Source organism: Mandrillus leucophaeus, unplaced genomic scaffold, assembly GCF_000951045.1.
Source record: "Mandrillus leucophaeus isolate KB7577 unplaced genomic scaffold, Mleu.le_1.0 Scaffold79, whole genome shotgun sequence".
NCBI classification, from domain to species: Eukaryota; Metazoa; Chordata; class Mammalia; order Primates; family Cercopithecidae; genus Mandrillus; species Mandrillus leucophaeus.
The window spans coordinates 46645-65040 of NW_012108585.1; the positions used below are offsets into that span (position 1 = coordinate 46645).

At 55.5% G+C, this 18396-nt stretch overlaps 1 protein-coding gene across 1 annotated transcript in view; it reads left to right on the forward strand.

The window, feature by feature from the left end:
- Window positions 1–18396, forward strand: part of IQSEC3 (IQ motif and Sec7 domain 3) — a 46531-nt gene that overhangs the window by 2800 nt on the left and 25335 nt on the right. The window contains exons 2-3 of the mRNA XM_011967129.1: window positions 10128–11224; window positions 12982–13143. Of these exons, the coding sequence (XP_011822519.1) occupies window positions 10134–11224; window positions 12982–13143 (1253 nt within the window). The 5' untranslated portion in view covers window positions 10128–10133. The remainder of the gene's footprint in view (window positions 1–10127; window positions 11225–12981; window positions 13144–18396) is intronic.

Genomic DNA, 18396 nt, shown 5'->3' on the forward strand with positions numbered 1-18396 from the left:
AATGATGCTGTGCAAAGCAACAAGGGAATGGGGTACCAAGAAACAAAAAATAATGCTCGTGCCTGCCCCCAAAAGAGATTACAGTTCCACTTAAGGAGTGTCCGGTCAATAACACCAGAAAAAACGTGTGTATTGGTTTGGGCAGGTGAGTTAGTTTGGTTTTGACTGACTGGGTGCCGTATCGGGGTTGGTGCGGGATTCTGGTCGGTACTGTGGGCTTTTTCTATGGGGGCATAATTCTAATAGATGGCTTCTGCATGTTGGCCAGATTGAGTCAGGTGAGGTGAGGAGTGGCAGTGGGTGCAACGGGGCCCTCTGCTGAATGAGTCCAGCCTGGGAGAATAGCTTGGTTCCCCTGACCTGTGTATCCCTTTAGACCAAGTGTAGGCTGGGGATTGGGGGAAGGGGACAAGTAAGGCTGGAGGAGGCTAGAGCAAGGTTCTTGGAAACATGGCACCATTTATAGGAGACTAAACTCTACTCCTCTCTCTTCTGCCATGAGCTGTATGGCCTTGAGCAAGTTGCTTGACTTCTCTGGCCTCCGCTGCCTCCTGTCTCTGGCACTTCACAGGCTCTTCCCTTGGCCTCAATCTCTGAAGCTTCCACTCCCCTCCACACCCCTGCACTTAGCCTTCTCTTGCTTTAGGACTTGCTTTAGGTACCTCTTCCTCCTCTCAGGCAGCTTTCCCTGCCTCCCAAGCCTGCACTGGGTGCCCCTCTCAGTGATCCCACAGTACCCAGGTGTCCCCTGTCACAGCCCTTCAGCCCTGTGTCAGCATTTCCTGTTTGCTTGACCCCCTCCTGAAGGCAGGTGCATGACTTGGTCCTCATTATATTCTCAGTGCTTAATGCAGTGCCTGGCGAAGAAGCTGCTGGAAGGATGAGAAAGGGGAAATGGTCACTAAGTGACATAAAGGGGGATGGGTATACAGCCTGGGGCCAGGAACCGACTGCCTTAGGTCTTGGCAAGACCTAAGACTTGGTATCCCAACCCAGTGATTCCGCCAGCCACCCCGAATCCTGTGCTCCATGGCCTGGGAGGAGTGCTGGACAATCTTAGCGCCCCAGCCCGCCGACCCGCCAAGCCTCCTGTGTCAGCCAGTCCAGATCCCCAGGAGTGTTTTCCTTGGCTCTTCTCCCTCCTTCACCTCTGCTCTAGCCCCAAGCCCCACTGACTCTGCCTCTTAACAGTTCCGGAATCCCACCGTCTCTTGCCTTCCCCACTGCCCCTGCCTCAGGAGGCCAGGCCACCCTTCCTCTTGCCTGCACCCCTGGCGAGACCTCCTGCGCTTCCCCTTCTTTGAGCTGTGCTCCTTCCAACCTCACCTCCACAGTGCAGCTGAGTCATCTTCCTAAAGTGCACCTCTGACCGCGGTGATCCCTGGGAGAGCCTCTGATGGCTCCTCCTGGTGTGCAGGACAGAGGCCTCTCCACGCTCCCTGCCACAGTCCCAGCCCCACGGGGGTTCCAGCCGTTCTTATTTGCTGTCCCGAATCTCAAGCCACCCTCACCTCTGGGCGTTCGTGTGGTTTTTGTTTCCTCTCCTGGCGACACTCCTCGCCTGTCCCTGACCCCGTCTGCTGCACCCGGGAGACGACTTCCGCTCGTACTTCAGGTTGCAGCCGAGGCAGGTGCTTTTACCCATTGCCTGTTGCCGCCTCTGTGCTGTCTGGGAGTGGGAGCTGTTCTGCTTAACAGCGTGGACCATGTTCTCAGGGCTGTGTGGAGTTGAGCAGGTGGTGCTCGGGACACCTCCAGGGTGCTGCGTAGCCCACAGGAAGAGCCGGTGCTCATGGAGCTGTGCCCTGGGAACTGCCCTGTCCTTGCCCACTTTTGCTGCCCTGCACCTTGCACAGTCTTGGGCACCTAGGAAATGCTTACCAGGGAAGGAACATAGGAATGAAGGCACAAGCAAGTGAATGACCGAACGAGGCCTGCGCTCCAGCTTCCTGGCCCCTTCCTCAGCACCTGTCACAAGTCACACAGCAAGACGGTCCTCCTGCCAGCTCTTCTCTGCTCCCTCTGCCTTCGACCCTCTCACCCCACCCCAGCAGTCCTGGGCGATACAACCCAGGGCGGGCCAAGGGTCAGCATGCAGGTTCCTTTGGGGAGCCCTTTAGGAAGGTGGCTGCGGCCAGGACATAGAGGGCCTAGGTGTGATTTTGAAATTCCTCCAAGCCCTCGAGGGAGTTTGTATCCTGTTGCGGAGTGACTGGAGCCCTGCTTGGCCGTTTGAATGGCAGAGCCCTCTGGGCTGTCCACGCCAGAGGGCTGTGGAGCTGTGGTCAGTAGAATCTGGACCCTGCTCCCCAAGCCAGGTCCTGGACAGAAGCCATGTTCTGCTGGAGAGCAGCCCCTCCCCACAGATCCCCAAACCCCAAGCTTCAGGGTCCAGCCTCACTGTGGGGCACCTCTGCAGAAGATGTGGTGGCTGTTTCTGAGTCACTTTCCCTCTTTGCACCTTGGTTTCCTCATGTGTGAACCACGGGTTGCACCAGAGTGCCTCCTGGCCCCTTCCCATGCTGAAGGTGAGATTTCTACCATGGGCACAGAGGGCACCGGGGCACTGGCCTACAGAGGACAGTGGTGAGGACGGGGCACTCCAGGGGTTGTTCCTCTCCCCAGTTCATTCAGTTCGGGGAACCGCACTGCACAGCCGCTCCGTCCCAGGCCCTGTGCTAGGCCTGAAGACACTACGATGCAAAAGATACAGGCCTAGTCATCAGGGCGCCCACAGCCCAGTGGTGGGCGGACACAGCCCCGGTGGCGGGCGGACACAGCCCCGGTGGCGGGCGGACGCAGGCCCAGCACCAGTGGTACTGCCTGAGCTGTAGCTCTGTGTCAGGCCCAGGCTAACAGTTGCCATGTGTTACCTCCCCAGGTCTGCACAGTGTCCCCATGAGGTTGGCACCATTACTGTCCCATTTCTGGAATGGGAAGATTAAGGCTGAGTGATGTTAAGTAACTTGCCCAAGGACACAGCCCTAGGAAGTAATGCAGCCACGACACGGACTCCACAGCCCATGGTTTTGACCCGGTACCGTCCACCATCTCTTGGCATCACAGTGAGGAACAGGCCCCGTGGAAGTGGCACACAGGGTCTGTGCAGCATGAGGAGGGCAGGCAGCCCAGCCTGGGTTCAGAGCCAGCTCCTGGGGCAGCTCCACTGGAGACTCTCGTGACGTCACTGCTAGCTGAGCCGTAGCGCGTCCCCCATGCCCACCTGGCTGCCCACTCCCAGGCAGGCCTCGATGCCCTGCGTGTCAAGCACTTGCTGTATTCCAGACAGCAGGCGGGGAGGAGGGCACACAGAGCGGGCGTGAGTCCCCTGCCTTGCAGGAGGCCACAGCCCTGCCCAGCACAGACCCGAGGCTCCTGTGGGCCTCTCTGAACACCCCCAAAGCGCCAGCCGCCCCAGGCTCTCTGCTCCTCAGCCTCACACCCGGGCTCGCCTGGCCAAGTTCTGGAGGCTTACAACAGGCTGTGCTTTCATGGTCTCAACTGGGGAGTCTTGGATGGGAGCAAACCCTCGCTCACATTTGGAGCCCCCCACACCTGGCCCGCGCCCCTCAGCACTGTGCCCCCCAGTAGCGGCTCTTCCTCCCCACGCTCTGGCTTGGCCGCCATCTTTCAGCGGCCTCTTCAAGCTCAGCTGCCGCAGCAACCTGAAAAAAGGGAGCATGTTCTAATTAACACTGAGAGGCTCATTAGAGAGACGGAGGCCCCCGCGGCCCCTGCCGCTGCTGCTTCTGGCAGAAGCTGAGAAATTGCTCTCTTGGGAGGAGGCGAGGCCATCATTCCTCCTGATTTCTGGGGTTTAGAGGGAAGCGGGCAGAGCTGCTCCCTGGCCAGCGGGCTCAGAGACCCCTCCTTCCCTGGGGTTGCCTCCCTGCCACACCTCTCTCTGCTCTCTGACCTGGCCCTGGTTCAGAATGGGACTGGGGTAGATGGGAGGGCCTGGCTGTCGTGGTTGGAGCTGACCTAGGCCATTAATGAGTCCCCAGGTCCTGCCAGGATGCCGGGGGTGGGAGGAAGGTTCCAAGCCCAGGCCTGGACAAGAGTCTGGATTTTGATTTCCCTGGGGTCACAGGAGAGAATTCAGTTTAGTTCATGTCTGCAAACAGCCTCAACCACAGGCCTGGCACAGCACTGGGCACAAGGGATGCAGAGACAGCTGTCTTGCCTGTGATGGACAGTCCGCGGTGAGAGCTCTGAGCAGGGGGTGGCACTGGGCATTGAGGGTGGGGAGGAAGGTGTAGGGACAGTGCAGGTTGGGATGGACAGTCCGCGGTGAGAGCTCTGAGCAGGGGGTGGCACTGAGCATTGAGGGTGGGGAGGAAGGTGTAGGGACAGTGCAGGTTGGGGGTGTGACAGGCCCAAGTCTGGGATCAGTGGGGGTTGGTTGTTAAATGGGTTAGGACACATGATGGTGAGCCCGGAACTGAATTCCAGTGTTACTCAGGGAGCAGTTGCTCCATGCCGGTTAAGGTGCTGGGTGCTGGACAGGATGACTAAGACATATTTGATGCCGTGAATAACTTACGCTCTGTTGGAGCCTGGGGGAGGGAAAGGGAGGGAAGGATGGGTTGGAGAAATGCCACAAAGATTAGTGCCGAAGACTGAGTGTCAAAGAAGTTGAGGCCCGAGGCAGGGAGACCCCGTCTGTTCGGGGCATTGAGAGGGCTGCACGGAGGAGGCACATTTGAGATAGGTCTCGAAAAAGAGGACACTTCTACCTGGACGAAAGGGGAGGCTGGGAGCTGAGGTTGGGGAGAGCATTGCAGGCTGGGAGAGAACGCAAATGAGTGCCCAAGACTCGTGGGGGCAGCCGGGGAGAGCAGGAAGGAGCTGCTGAGCAGTGTGGACTTTGTGGCCCTGCCAGATTGTTAGGGCTGGAAAACCAGGAAGAAGCGTTTCTATCTGTTTGGGGCAATGGTTGTCAAACAAAGAGAAGCCTGTGTTGATGCCTGCTGTCTGAGAGCTTGGGTCTGGTTCTGCAGTGTGAGGTGATGGTGGGAGTAAGAAGGACACAGAGATAGTAAGGATGCTGCGGACATCGTCCAAGTAGGAAGACAGAGCGCCCTATGTGGTGACATTCTGGAAGGAAGATGGGTGATTGCAAAAGGTCTAGGGGTGGGGGGCCCAGGAGCTACAGTCGGCTGACAAACATAGTGGACAGGACAAACAAAAACCCCAGGACGAGGCGAGTTTCCCAGGCTGGGTGCTGGTCAGGCCAATAAGGAAGTCAACAAGAGCTGGTTTGGGTGAGGTAGGGAAAACAGTCTAGATGGACAGAGGATCCACAAGCTGTTGGAAATGTGGGTCTAGGATCAAGGCTAGGAATGGAGACTTGAGAGTCGTTCCCATCATTATCACTGTCACCATGAAGCAGTTACCACTTAGTAAGCTCCTGCTCTGTGCTGGGTGCTACATGAAATAATTTAATCCTCACGAGAAGATACAGGGTCAGCAAGATAAGCCCTACTTAATAGATATGAAAACTGAAAGTCAAAGATGTTAAATTCATCCAAGGCCAATCAGCAGGGATCTGGGGCTGGCCATTCCCCGTATTTGCCACTTGGCTCACCAGCCCATCAAAGTAGAGTGAAGTTAAGAGAATGCACTGGGTCCTCAGAGGGAAGGCAGACAGGGCTGAGAAGGTGTCAACCTGGGGAGCCTGTTTAGAGTGACCCGGAAGGCTCTGCCTGACACAGCTCTCCTCTTAATTCATTGTTAATTATCACCTGTCACGGGCTCCTCTGATGATGTCCAACACAGAAGCTATGGACGACGTCCAGAGTGTACGAGGAAAATTAAAACGTGTGGAGACTGGCAGCGGCACCCATGTGACTCGTAACCAGTGCACGTAGGGGTTTTGTGGCCAGAATACAGGATTAAGGGGTTGTAGGGAGACAGGACAACCAGGATAGACTGAGTAATAAGCACTGGGGAGAGATGCAGAAAGGAGCGGGGAGGGAGGCTGAGGAGGACCCTGGGCTGAGTGACAAGCCCCAGATCTGCCTCTTCCCTGCTGATGGGCCTTGGATGAGTTTAACATCTCTCGCCCTTGAGAGACGGGAGGCAGCAGGAGCCAGAGCACAGGGCTCAGGGCAGGGCTGGGTCAGTATCTGGCATTTGCTCCTGGAGTGAGGCAGAGGCTACTGTTCCTAGAGGTTCAGTGGAAAATAGGAATAAAGGGAACGGGCTAGTGCCCCAGGGGCAGTGGAGTCAGCAGAGTTACGTTGTAGCCTGGGGAGATCTGGGAAGATCTGTGGCCAGGTGCAAAGCTGCAGATAGAAAGAAGGAAATAGGAGTAAAAAGAGCACCTGTGGGGTGAACTGAACACACAAAGGAGGCAGGAGGGGGAGAGCATCTGCTGTGGGTCAGATTAGGAAGGTTTTTGAGAGTCACAAATATAACTTTGGAATTAATTTGTCCAATACATACTCATTGAAGACCTACTATGTGCTGGGCACTGTCCAAGCGTTGGAGGAGACAGCAGTGACCATAGAGGGCAAAATCTGCCCTCATGGGGCTTGATGTCTAGTGGAGGATGTGATGGGACAGATTCAAGAATGTAAAATCTGGTTTTCTTTCCTGCTTGGGTGAAGCATAGACATCGCCCAGTAGTAGACGGAGTCTCCTAGGGTTATATCAGCTAGTCTTCTGCCTTCAAGCAGGATGACACCATGCCAAGGGCCCGGACCCCATCACCGTTTTGGGAGCATCTCGAGCAATGGATTTCATACCTTCCCTGTGTTGCCAATAGCATCTCGTGCTGCAGAAAAATGTTCTTGGGCCTGGGGTTTCCCTAGAAGTACAAATAGGTCAGATGAGAAAGAAATGTGAAATCTGGCCGGGTGCAGCGGCTCACACCTGTAATCCCAGCACTTTGGGAGGCCAAGGCGGGCGGATCACCGAGGCGGGCAGATCACCCAGGCGCCAGGAGTTCAAGACCAGCCTGGCCAGCATGGCAGAACCCCGTGTCTACTAAAAAAAATTACAAAAGTTAGCCAGGCACGGTGGTGCACACCTGTAATCTCAGCTACTCTGAAGGCTGAGGCAGGAGAATCGCTTGAACCCAGGAGGCAGAGGTTATGGTGAGCCGAGATCATGCCACTGCACTCTAGCCTGGGTGACAGAGCGGGACTCCATCTCAAAAAAAAAAGAAATGGGAAATCTGTCGGTTTCTCGTGGTGCTTGAGTAAGGTTGACAGAGATTGAGAGAAAAGGAGCCAGTTTAGTGCTCAGTCCCCTTCCTCTCTACATTTCCCCTGGGGGAGGACTTTCCTGCCTGAGCCAAAGCCAAGTCCCTATTCCAGGCCTCAGGAAATGTGTCCAAGTTCAGCAGGGAGAGTGAGCCAGGCTACAGTATTTCTGCAGGGGCAGGAACAGAACGCCTCAGAGGCAAGTGTCTGTGTCTCTTATGGGTGCCTGAGGTCATACCTGGTAAAGATCAAGTGGGCAGCTGTCCAGTTCATACCGTGGGCAGAATTCTAAGATGGCCCTCAAGTCCCCTTCACACCAGTGTACACATCCTCTATAATCCCCTTCCCTTGAGTATGGGCAGGATGAGCGAATGTGATGGGACATCACTCTGATGATTAGGTTGCCATTTGGTTGCTTTTGAGTTAATAAAAAGACACGTCATCCAGGGTGGGTCTGAGCTAGTCAGGTCCGCCCTATAAATGAAGCTGAAGCCCCAGACAGACACTGTCCTGTTGGCCTTGAAGGACTGAGCTATCCGGTTATGAAAAGGGCCACGTGCCAGGGGACAGCAGGCAACCTCTGGTGACTGAGGGCCTAAGTCCTGTGATTACAGGAGCTGAACTGTGCCAACAAGAGTGAGCTCAAAGGAGGACCCCACACCTTAGATGATATTGCAGCCCTGAGTGCTATCTTGGTTTCAGCCTGGTGAGATCCTGAGCAGATAACCCAGATGAGCTGTGCCCAGACTAAATTCACAGAGCGACATGAGAAATAAACAGGTGCTGCTTTAAGTGGCTGGATGTGTGGTAATGTGCTGCACAGCAGTAGATGAGGAATACCCTTGGTGTGGTTTAGAGCACCTTGAAGACCCCTCCAATAGGGGGATTGTGATAGCACTGGGAGCTTCCTCCTGCTCAGGGCCTTGTCCCTTATGGAATGCAAGTAGCTTTGAGAGAAGCCGTATAGGAAGCCTTAGTTGCCATTTACACATGAATCTGCATGAGTTCCAACTGTCTCCGAGGGTAGAGTTGGATGCTGGGGGAGACGGAATGATGTCCCCAGGTTTGGGAATGGGGAAGGCACTGAATGGCCAGGCTGGAAGCACTGAAGACAAGCCCTGAGGATGCTGAGGATGCCCCGTTTTACCTGGGATTGTCTTTGTGGATTGGGGTTGTATCCTCAAGGTCTCTTGAGCTAAGAGGGTACCGCTGCTAGCCTGGTAGTGGGGCACCCATCACGCCCTGCAGGAAGGGAGTAGAGGGCACGGCTGGGCTGTGGGAGGCAGGCATTCATTCTGGCTGCAGCCTTTGGGGGCTCCAGTGGAGCAGGAAGCAGGTGAAGTATTGTGCTGAGGGATGAAGTGTGGCCTTTCTGTCTGTACCCCTCCCGACCCACGATCCCTGGAGAACTCGGGAGTGACGTCGTTGTTCTTGCCTTCAGTCGTTCATCTCAGCGCACCCATCCCGATTCTTCGTTCGGGGAGGACGCCATGTGTACCTGGCATGTCTGGTTGTGAATAGGACATAATTTCAGGGACCGGGAACACCCTCACTTCCCAAACTTCTCTGACGGCTGATCAGAGTCTAGGATGCCACCATTTAAGCCCATCGCCTTCTCACAGGCCTTGTCCCTTACTGACAGGCAGAAGCCTCTGGGGGCGTGGCTCAGTCATACCTTCCCTGTCCTTTCCTGAGAAGTTTCAATAGGGAGGAAAAGTGAGAGCGTAGCAACCTGAGAGGAGAAAGCTCATGGACAGGAGGACAGAGCCGAGAGGAGGCACACTGGCGCCCTGACAGAAGTTTTCCTGGGATCAGATCTGCCCAGGGGAGGTGCCATGCCCCCGAGCCCGCCCCACCCAGCCCTGCCTGGTTGGACAGCTCCCACCATAAGAACAGAGGTGACTCAAATTGGGGAACTCTTGGTAATGGTGGCCTGGAGGGACCCCCCTTCTTGAGAGACCCACTCAACTTTTTAGCAAAGCCACATTTACTGAGCAGCTGACTATGTCCTGGGAACACACAGATGGTCCAACCCAGATCCCAACCCTTCTGATGTTCCCAGGGAAAAAAACCAACACAGAGACGTGGCTGCTGGGGAGGAGTGGGGAAACACGAGGAGCTGTGAGGTGTTTTTAGCATTTCTGTTTTTCGTTGTTTATTATTTTTAAAGTGTGCACAAAAGTAGAAACAACAGTGTTATGAACTCCCCCTAGCTATCATCCAGCTGTAACCATTTTATTAATCTTTATTAATGTTAATATTGTGTCATCTAATCTAACTCTTCCACATTTTTTGACAGAATATTTTAACACATATTCAAGGTGTCATGCATTTTACCCATAAATACTTGGTACAGTCATAGCTCACTGTAACCTCCAACTCCTTGGGCTCAAGCAATCCTCCTACCTCAGCCTTCCCAGTAGCTGAAGACCACAGGCGCACACCAGGACACCCAGTTAATTTTATGTTTTTTTGTTTGTTTGTTTGTTCGTTTGTTTTAGAGAGAGACAAGGTCTAGCTGTGTTGCCCAGCCTGGTCTCAAACTCCTAAGCTCAAACAATCTTCTCTCCTTAGCCTCCCAAGATGCTGGGACTGAAGGCCTGAGCTACTGTGCCCGTCCATGAGCATTTTGTAATACCCGCCACAGCATCAAAATCTGTCCACGATACACAGCACCTCCCTCCTGGCCCTTGGGACATTACCAGTCCCCAGAACGGACCCCTCCATCCTACACCTCTAGGAGTCTTGCCGTGTGGCCGTGACATGCTATAGGCGGTTCAGACTTGAGCTGCCCAGGAGCCCCCCACTGTCCATTCCTGGGCCCCACCCAAGTTTGGCCGGGTGACTCCACCACTCCTCAGAGGGGCTGACCACCTCTCCCCTCTGAGTCCTTCCTCCTCTCTGTCCTTGTCCTTGCAGATTGAAATGCTAGAACATAAGTACGGGGGTCACCTGGTGTCCCGGCGCGCCGCTTGCACCATCCAAACCGCCTTCCGCCAATACCAGCTCAGCAAGAACTTTGAGAAAATCCGCAACTCGCTTCTGGAGAGCCGCCTGCCACGGCGGATCTCCCTGCGCAAGGTGCGCGCACCCACGGCCGAGAGCCTTGCGGCCGAGAAAGCGCTCATGGAGGGCTACGGCCTCATGGGGCTGCCGCTGGTGCGCGCGCCCTCCCTGCCGCCCACCTTCGCGGGCACCCTCACCGAGCTGGAGGACTCCTTCACCGAGCAGGTGCAGTCCCTGGCCAAGTCCATCGACGACGCGCTCAGCACTTGGAGCCTCAAGACCATGTGCTCCCTGCAGGAGACCGGCGCCTACCAGCTCCACCAGGCCCTGCAGGCGGCCGCGGGGCCCCCCGGCCTGGAGGGCGAGACGCGGGAGCCGGAGAGCGCAGGCCCCGGGCCCGGGGATGAGGCCGCGGAGACCCCCGGGCTGCCCCCGGGCCACAGCGGCACCCTCATGATGGCTTTCCGGGACGTCACGGTGCAGATCGCCAACCAGAACATCTCCGTGTCCTCCGCCACGGCTCTGTCCGTGGCCAACTGCCGGGGCGCCCAGACGGCCCAGGCCACAGCGGAGCCCGCGGCGGGCAAGGCCGAGCAGGGCGGGACCCCCGGACAGGAGGCCGCGGAAGCCCCCGCAGTGGGCCGGGGGGACGCGTCCGCGGAGGACTCATGCACCGAGGCTGGGGCTGGGGGGGCGGTGGATGAAGCCACAGCAGCCAAAGCAGAGGAGGAGGAGGAGGAGGAGGAGGAGGAGGAGGCGGCAGACGTGGGGAAAGGGGCCGAGGCTGAGGCAGGCGACTTGGAGCAGCTGAGCAGCAGCAGCACGTCCACCAAGTCCGCCAAGTCAGGCTCGGAGGTGTCGGCCTCCGCCTCCAAGGACGCCCTGCAGGCCATGATCCTGAGCCTGCCGCGCTACCACTGCGAGAACCCCGCCAGCTGCAAGTCGCCCACGCTCTCCACCGACACCCTGCGCAAGCGACTCTACCGCATCGGCCTCAACCTGTTCAACATGTAAGTCCGCCCTGGCCCCCAGCCCGGGGTGCTGGGAGGGAGGGAAGGAGGAGGGACACCTCCCCTCCACCAAGCAGGGCACCAGGTGACTGCCCACGTCATCCCAGGGCCCTCCAGGCGCATCTGTGCCTTGCCTGATCCCTGGGGTCATGTTTAGGAAGTACGCATTTTATTTTTAATCATTCTGAGTTTATTTTAAGAGAGATTAGAGGAAAAAAATAACACATCAAACACATGCTTTCACAACTGTTACAGTTTAAGATGAAGCTAGGGTTTGAAAAGTAAGAGAATGTAAAAGAAAAGACAGTATTAAGTAAATAACAGTCCAGGCGGCTTGAGGATTAAGCAGCAATCATTCGGGTGGAATATGAAGCCAGGGAAAACGCATTAGCTCCCAGCGTTGATGAAATGCGGGGCTGGGTGGGGGAGGGAGGAGAGGCGCCTTGTAAGGAATGCGGCAGAGAGCAGGAGAGGGGAGGGCTACCAGGAAGAGAGAGTGTGAAGCGGGCAGAGGCAGCGTAGAAAGAGAACAGGGGAGAAATGACCGACTGCCATAGCTCAGAGACCCCAGTGAGACCCGGACTGGTCCTGCACGGAATGTATACAGCCAGTGCCAAGCAGAGGAAAGGGAGCACACCTGCCCCTCCCATGGAAAGTCAAGTCCATGAGGCACTCGCCTCCATCCTCCACTCGCCCCTTCATAACCCCAAGCCAAGAGCGTCTCTCTCTGGCCCTAATGCATGTTCATCCATTCATTTGGCTGTTATTTATCGGGTGCCAGGCACTGTGACCACAGAGGGGAGTAGGACACATCCGCTGGCCTCAAGAGGTCTCTATTCTAGAGGAAGTAGCCACTGTTCATAGCTCACCTTACATAAAGCATCTATAATCCTCCCAGCAGTATCTACACAGAGGTGCTACCGTGCTGTTTTACAGAAAAGGAAGCTGGCTCACACCAGTACGGCGAGTTGCCCACGATGAAAGAGCTAGTACTCGGCAGACCTAGGGGAAGGCGGATCTGATGCTAAACCACCCCCACTTCCACAGTGTCACTTCTTCACACACATGAAAACTCACACAGATACTCGTCTCCCCCAAGGCAGTAATTCTTAAACTATCCATAGCGAAGGACCAGTTTTGTTCCCCCACACCCTTCTGAAAATACATTGTGGGCTAATATTTTTGTAAAATACAATAAAAATGAGTTGCTAGAAAAACAGTCACATGCTTGCTTGTCCCGGAAATGTTGAAATGCTATGGAAGGTTCTGAGTGCTTACCTTGTGTTTCTGCACTTACCTCCTCCTGGACCTGTGAGAAACAGCTTAGGGAGGAGCATGGCTTCAAAGCTTGCAAAGGAAAGAGGGGTGTGGCGGAGGTCCCACCTCTGTTTCTCCCACCTTCTCTCCAGGTTGGGGCATCTGTGGTGGGGACCTGCATATTGACAACAGGATATGGGTAGGGGGAAGGACAGGCCTGGGGTAAGACCCAGGAGGCAGGGACAGAGAAGGGTCCTTCTCCTCCACCTGCTCTGGAATTCACTTTGTTTGCAGACCTCCCTTGTCCTCCTCCTGGTCACACACCATCCTCTGCGTGAGGACATTCAGTGGGTGGAAGCTGTGGTGAGAGGTGCTTGCAATGAGAAACTGGATTTCCAAGGAACCTCTGGGCACTTCCATGGGTGGAAGACAGGGAGGAAAGAGTCATGGATGGCTTCAGCTCACTCTCTACTGCTTCTCCCCACTCTCCCCACCTCCAGAAACCCGGACAAGGGCATCCAGTTCCTGATCTCCCGCGGCTTCATCCCTGACACCCCCATTGGTGTGGCCCATTTCCTCCTCCAGCGAAAGGGCCTCAGCCGCCAGATGATTGGAGAGTTCCTGGGCAACAGCAAGAAGCAGTTCAACCGCGATGTGCTGGAGTGAGTACCCCACGCTCCGGGCTCCCCCAACTCCTTCCCACACCCCACCTGCCCGGGCTCTCTCCGTGAGCTCCCTGGTGAAATCCTCGCTCCGGTTCTAACAGCTTCCAGCTTCCAGATTGTCCACAGGAACCAGAATCCCCTCTTTAGCCCGTCGCCCCAGTGGGCCAGAGCCCTGTCTGCCGTCAGAGTCACTGATGGAGTTCGCTCCAGGCCCGGCTCCATTTGAGGCACCAGGGATACAGAAATGGTCCAAAGAGACAAAAAGCCCTTTGTGTGTGCCACCCTCCAGGGCAGGAGAAACCAGGAAAAGGAGGGGGCCCGTGTCAGCACTGGGGTTCATCTCTGCCTGGTGAAGAGCCCCTCGGCCCCCCTCCCCCAGGACCCACCCATTCTCCAAGGTTCATTCCCATATCGCTGGAGGCAAAAATGTGAGGCAGAAAGAAGAAGGGGTTAGACTGAGAGTTTTAGAGCAAGAAAATACTACAATTCCATAAAGATAAGTCAACCGACAAAATCATGACCAAAGAAAAACTGTTCGTTTAAAACCAAAATAAATGGTTTTAAAGTCCAGTCGCAGGGTAGGGACCCCAAGGGGGCTGCCTTTGCCCCCGCTCAGCCTGGATAGTGTGGACAGGCAAGAGTGTCTTCACACTCACACCTTGTCCAGAATGGCAGGGCAGGGCTGGCGCTCCTCTGAGGCTGAGGGGCAGGGCCTTGCAGCTACTCCTTCCCTGGGACATCGGCTCCAGCCCCTGCCATGCCCCCCTGCTCTTTCTGGCTTCCACTAGTCCCCTAGGTTGGCCTCCTTCTTGAAGGTCATCATTCTTCAGGGACCCTCCCCCATTTATCTCTCCTCTTTCTCCTTGGGGACGGTCAGCAGAAGTGTCCCCCCGGAGGCCCTGGGAGGAGCTCTCCCTTTCGTACTGGCCCCTGGAGCAGCAAGGGCCTGCCAGAGAGGGTTTGGACGCTGAGGGAGTCACCCACCCAGTGGTCAGCACCCCTGGAGTGGGAGTTCGGAGATTTAGCTTCTATTGATGGAGCTGCCTTGGTGCCGTGTGCCCACGTGGAGAAGCCCCTGTCCTCTGGGCCTGCGTTTCCTTGCCTGCAGAGAGGTGCTGGGTTGTAAGGGCTGGACCCATTGCCCTCTGAAATCCCTGTCACGCTTCTAAATCCACTGATGTGGTGGTGATCTGACTGAGTTCAATGAGTGACGGCTGGGATCCGCTCAGGGACCTTGAAATCCCTGCATGGCCCTCAGCTGGGCAGAACTGAGCTCCTGCCCCGACTCTTGGTGGCTTTTGACAATTTATCATCCCTCCTGGAGCTGCTGGTGGAGACCCTCTGCGGGCCTCAAAGAGGAGAGAGAGCCAATGCTAGGCAGTGTCTCCCTCTCACCTCCTTTCTCTTCTCCCTCAGGCTTCCCTTCCCCTCCCCAGCACTGCTGTGGGGGCCCATGGAGGTGATACTGGGATCCAGGATACACCTAGGTTACAGGGAAAGACGGCATTTCCTCACACCCTTCCTTTTCTGTGTCCCCTGGTCGGCTCAGCTCTCTGGCTTTCATGCGCTGTTGTCCCAGTCCCTTCCTCCCCAAGCCAGGGTGAGGTGCTGGCCCCGTCGCCCCAGGAACCCCTCCTGTGTGTCTCTGCTCTGGGGGCAGGAGTGACTCTGCTTCACCCACAGGCCCTGACTGTTGTCCGTTTCCTTCTGTCTTTCCCAGTCTCCATGTGGCCTGCACCCTAAATTCTAACCTGTGAGGCCCACATTGATCTGGAGTGCGCGGAACGCAGTGTTTTCCTGCAGCCAAGGTGGTGCTGAGTGGCACAGTGAAAACTAATTGCCGTCCTCCCTGGAAGACTGGGTGTATGGGCTGTGGGCTGGAGGCCGGGAGCAGTGGCTGCAGCCTGTGCTGAGGAGAGGAGCCTGGCTGGGGGCTGGGCTAACCCCCTTAGGCAGGGATCAGCCTCGGGATGGGTAGGGGCCAGACTCCCGCCTTGGTACACTCTTCCAGTGAGAAGAGGCAGGGTGGTGAGATCGGAGGAATAGCTGGACCCAGGCTCTGCTCCTCTGTGCTGTGTGGCTTTGACAGGTCACCTCTCTGGGCCTCAGTGTCCTCATCTGTAAAATGAGAGGATTGGGCAATGTGATTGCAAAGGTTTCTCCAAGTCCTGAGACTCTACCACCTTTCCCATCTCTTAGTGCCTTGGTAGCACTGCCTTAAACACTGGGGCATGCTTTGTCATCCTGCCAGAGCAGCCCGCAGGCCCCAGGGCAGTGCTGGGGTGCCAGGGCTCATGGGGGAATGAGTTGGCCGTTTATTATTCAACAAACATCAAGCACTTATTTATTGTGTGTTGAGAATGGGGCCACGCTGGGCACCCGTGTGTGTGTGTGTGTGAAGAAGCATGGCTCAGTCTCAGGGAACTTACAGACCTAGGTGTGGATGGGGAGAGGTGAGGAGGAGGAGCATGAAAAGAGAGTGAGAAGACCAAGGGGCCTCCAGCCAGAACCCTGGCTTGGGCCGGGTTGAGTGCAGAGCTGAGCCCCGATGTGCCCTGATGAAAGCCGCAATCCCTCATGCTTGACTGTGTCGCCATGCAGGCCTGGGCCCAGAGGCCCTGGCATGCTGACTCAGTGCCACAGAAAGGAGCCCTTCCCCAAAGTCCATAGGTCACCGACCGCCTCGCTTCTGTCCTGCAAAGGGCAGGGAGAAGATGGAGAAGCAGGAAGTGGCAGGCACTGGCAGCGGAGGTGGGCGCTGGAGTCTCTGCATTCCCCTGCCACTCTGGCCAGCTAGTCTGGATTTCAGAATCACTGTCTCTTCCTTACTCCCGCCAGAGAAAACGCACACAGTAACCAAGTCACCAGGTGCCATTTTGCCCAGGCCTGGAAGGCTTCATTGGGATTCTGTGCGGCTCCCCTGTCCCCGCCTGGTGACATTTAGCAAGTGGCGTTCGTTCTGTACAAAGCTGTTTGCTGAATAAAAGGACATAAATCACCCATCCCCTTGGAGACTAAAACAGCCCAAACCACAGCACTCTCCCAGGCCGCAGCCGCTGAGAAAGCCTCTCAGGGGAAGGGTGCGCTTCCCAACTCTCAGGCCTGCGGGGAAAGGAAGAGGAGGGAGGGAGCAGCTGCCACCTCGGCTGCTGGTCTGTCTGAGCATCATGAATGCTGTGACATTTGCTTTCAGAATTCGGCCTTCAGCGCTCTTGGAAGCTGACATCTCCATCCTTTTGTGTCTCATTTCCACAGAAGACACATTCCAAGAAGGAATGTATTCTTACCAGGCCTTATCAGATGATAATAATAGAAAGCGTTCCGAGCTCAAAGAGCCACACCCACTCCAGTGTTTACCTGCGAAGGTTTTGCTTTTGGTTTTTTTGAGACGGAGTCTTACCCTGTTGCCCAGGCTGGAGTGCGGTGGTGCAATCATGGTTCACTGCAGCCTTAAACTCCTAGGCTCAAGAGAACCTCACACCACGGCCTCCTGAATAGCTGGCACCACTGGCATGTGCCACCACACCTGGCTAATTTTTTAATATTTTTGTAGCGATGGGGGTCTCACTATGTTGCCCAGGCTGGTCTCAAACTCCCAGCCTCACACAGTGCTCCCATCTCAGTCTCCCAAAATGCTGGGATTACGGGCATGAGCCACTACACCCAGCCTGTTTGTTGTTAAAGGAGAAATCAGCCTCAGTTTCCTCATTAGTAAAATGCTGGTAAGAGTACCTGTCTCAAGTGAATTAAATGTTTTCAATGTACATGAAGTGCCTGACGCTTAGTAAGTTATCTGTAAATGTTAGCTCTTTCTTTTCTTTTTTTTTTTTTATTAGAGACAGGATCTCTCTTTGTCACCAGGGCTACTGGGCAGTGGCATGATCAAAGCTCACTGCAGCTTGAACTCCTGGGCCCAAGTGCTCCTCAAACCTCAGCCTCCTGAGTAGCTGGGACTATAGGCTAAATGTTAGCTATTTCATTATTATCTTTCCTACTTGAAAGCACAGACATTAGAACGCCCCCGCCCCGCCGTCCCATTCCCCGCGCACAAGGAACCCTCAAACGTGACTCAAACTCAGGTCTAGTAGGCAGACAACGAGAACTTGCTGGAACTTCCTGGGCTTTGCTGGGAAGGGGGTCAGCCCAGTCTGGGGAGCAGCCTGCAGCCTGAGGAAGCCCGGTCCAGAAGCTGAGAGTCGTGCGGTGGCAGGCCAGCAGCAGCAGCCAGACAGCAGCCAGGGTTAGGGTCCTCTAGGGCTGGAGCCTCTGCCTCTGCGTTTTCACATGGCTGGGGAATTTGGCTCTGCTCTATTTCCTTTCTGAAATGTCCGCTTCAGCAGGTTTGAAGGCCAGTGGATGGGGAATGTTGCATGCCGGCTGTGAGCGGCCTCTTTCTGGCCTGGATGATTTTTCCGGTGTGAACCCTGTGCACATGGAGGGCACTGGTGTCTACCATCTCCATGAAATGCAGGAAGGCAGCTTCTGGGGTGAGCTGCCGGAAGAAAGCTTCCTGCGTGTTCTTCCCTCCACTGCATCTGCTCCATCCTTTGTTAAATTCCAAGACATATCAGGGTTTGACGTTTGGGTCAGATTTCATTATTTTATTTCCATGGAAATATGTTGGCCAGAGTATAACAGATTTGTTCTTCTTAGAGGACATTTAGAAATGAAAACAGATTGTCTGTCATATTCAACAGTCTGGAAGGCTCTGGCCTTTCATTGCTAGGAAGAAATCATTTGAGAACATCCTGCCCACACTGCTGTGTGTAATCTCAGTCACCTTGTTCCTGAGGAATTCCTATGAGGAAGGGGAGAGCAGGCCCAGGCGGACCTTACGTGTCTGGAGGAGAGAAAAAGAGGCCCAGGCAAGCATTGTGGCTCACGCCTGTGGTCCCAGCACTTTGGGAGGTCAAGGCATCAGAATCACTTGAATCTAGGAGGTTAGGGCTACTGTGAGCTGTCAGGGCACCACTGCACTCCAGCCTGGGCAAAAGAGACCTCATCTCTACAAAAAAAATTTTTTTTAAATAGCCAGGTGTGGTGGCGGGCACCTGTGGTCCCAACTACTCGGGAGGCCAAGGCAGGGGAATTGCTTGAGCCCAGGAGATGGAAGCTGCAGTGAGTTGTGACTGTGCCACTGCACTCTAGGCTGGAAGCCTGGACAACAGAGTGGGAGCCTGTCTCAAAAAAGGAGAGAGAGAGAGAAGAAAAAGAGGAGAGAGGAGGGAGGGAGGAAGAGAGGAAGGAAGG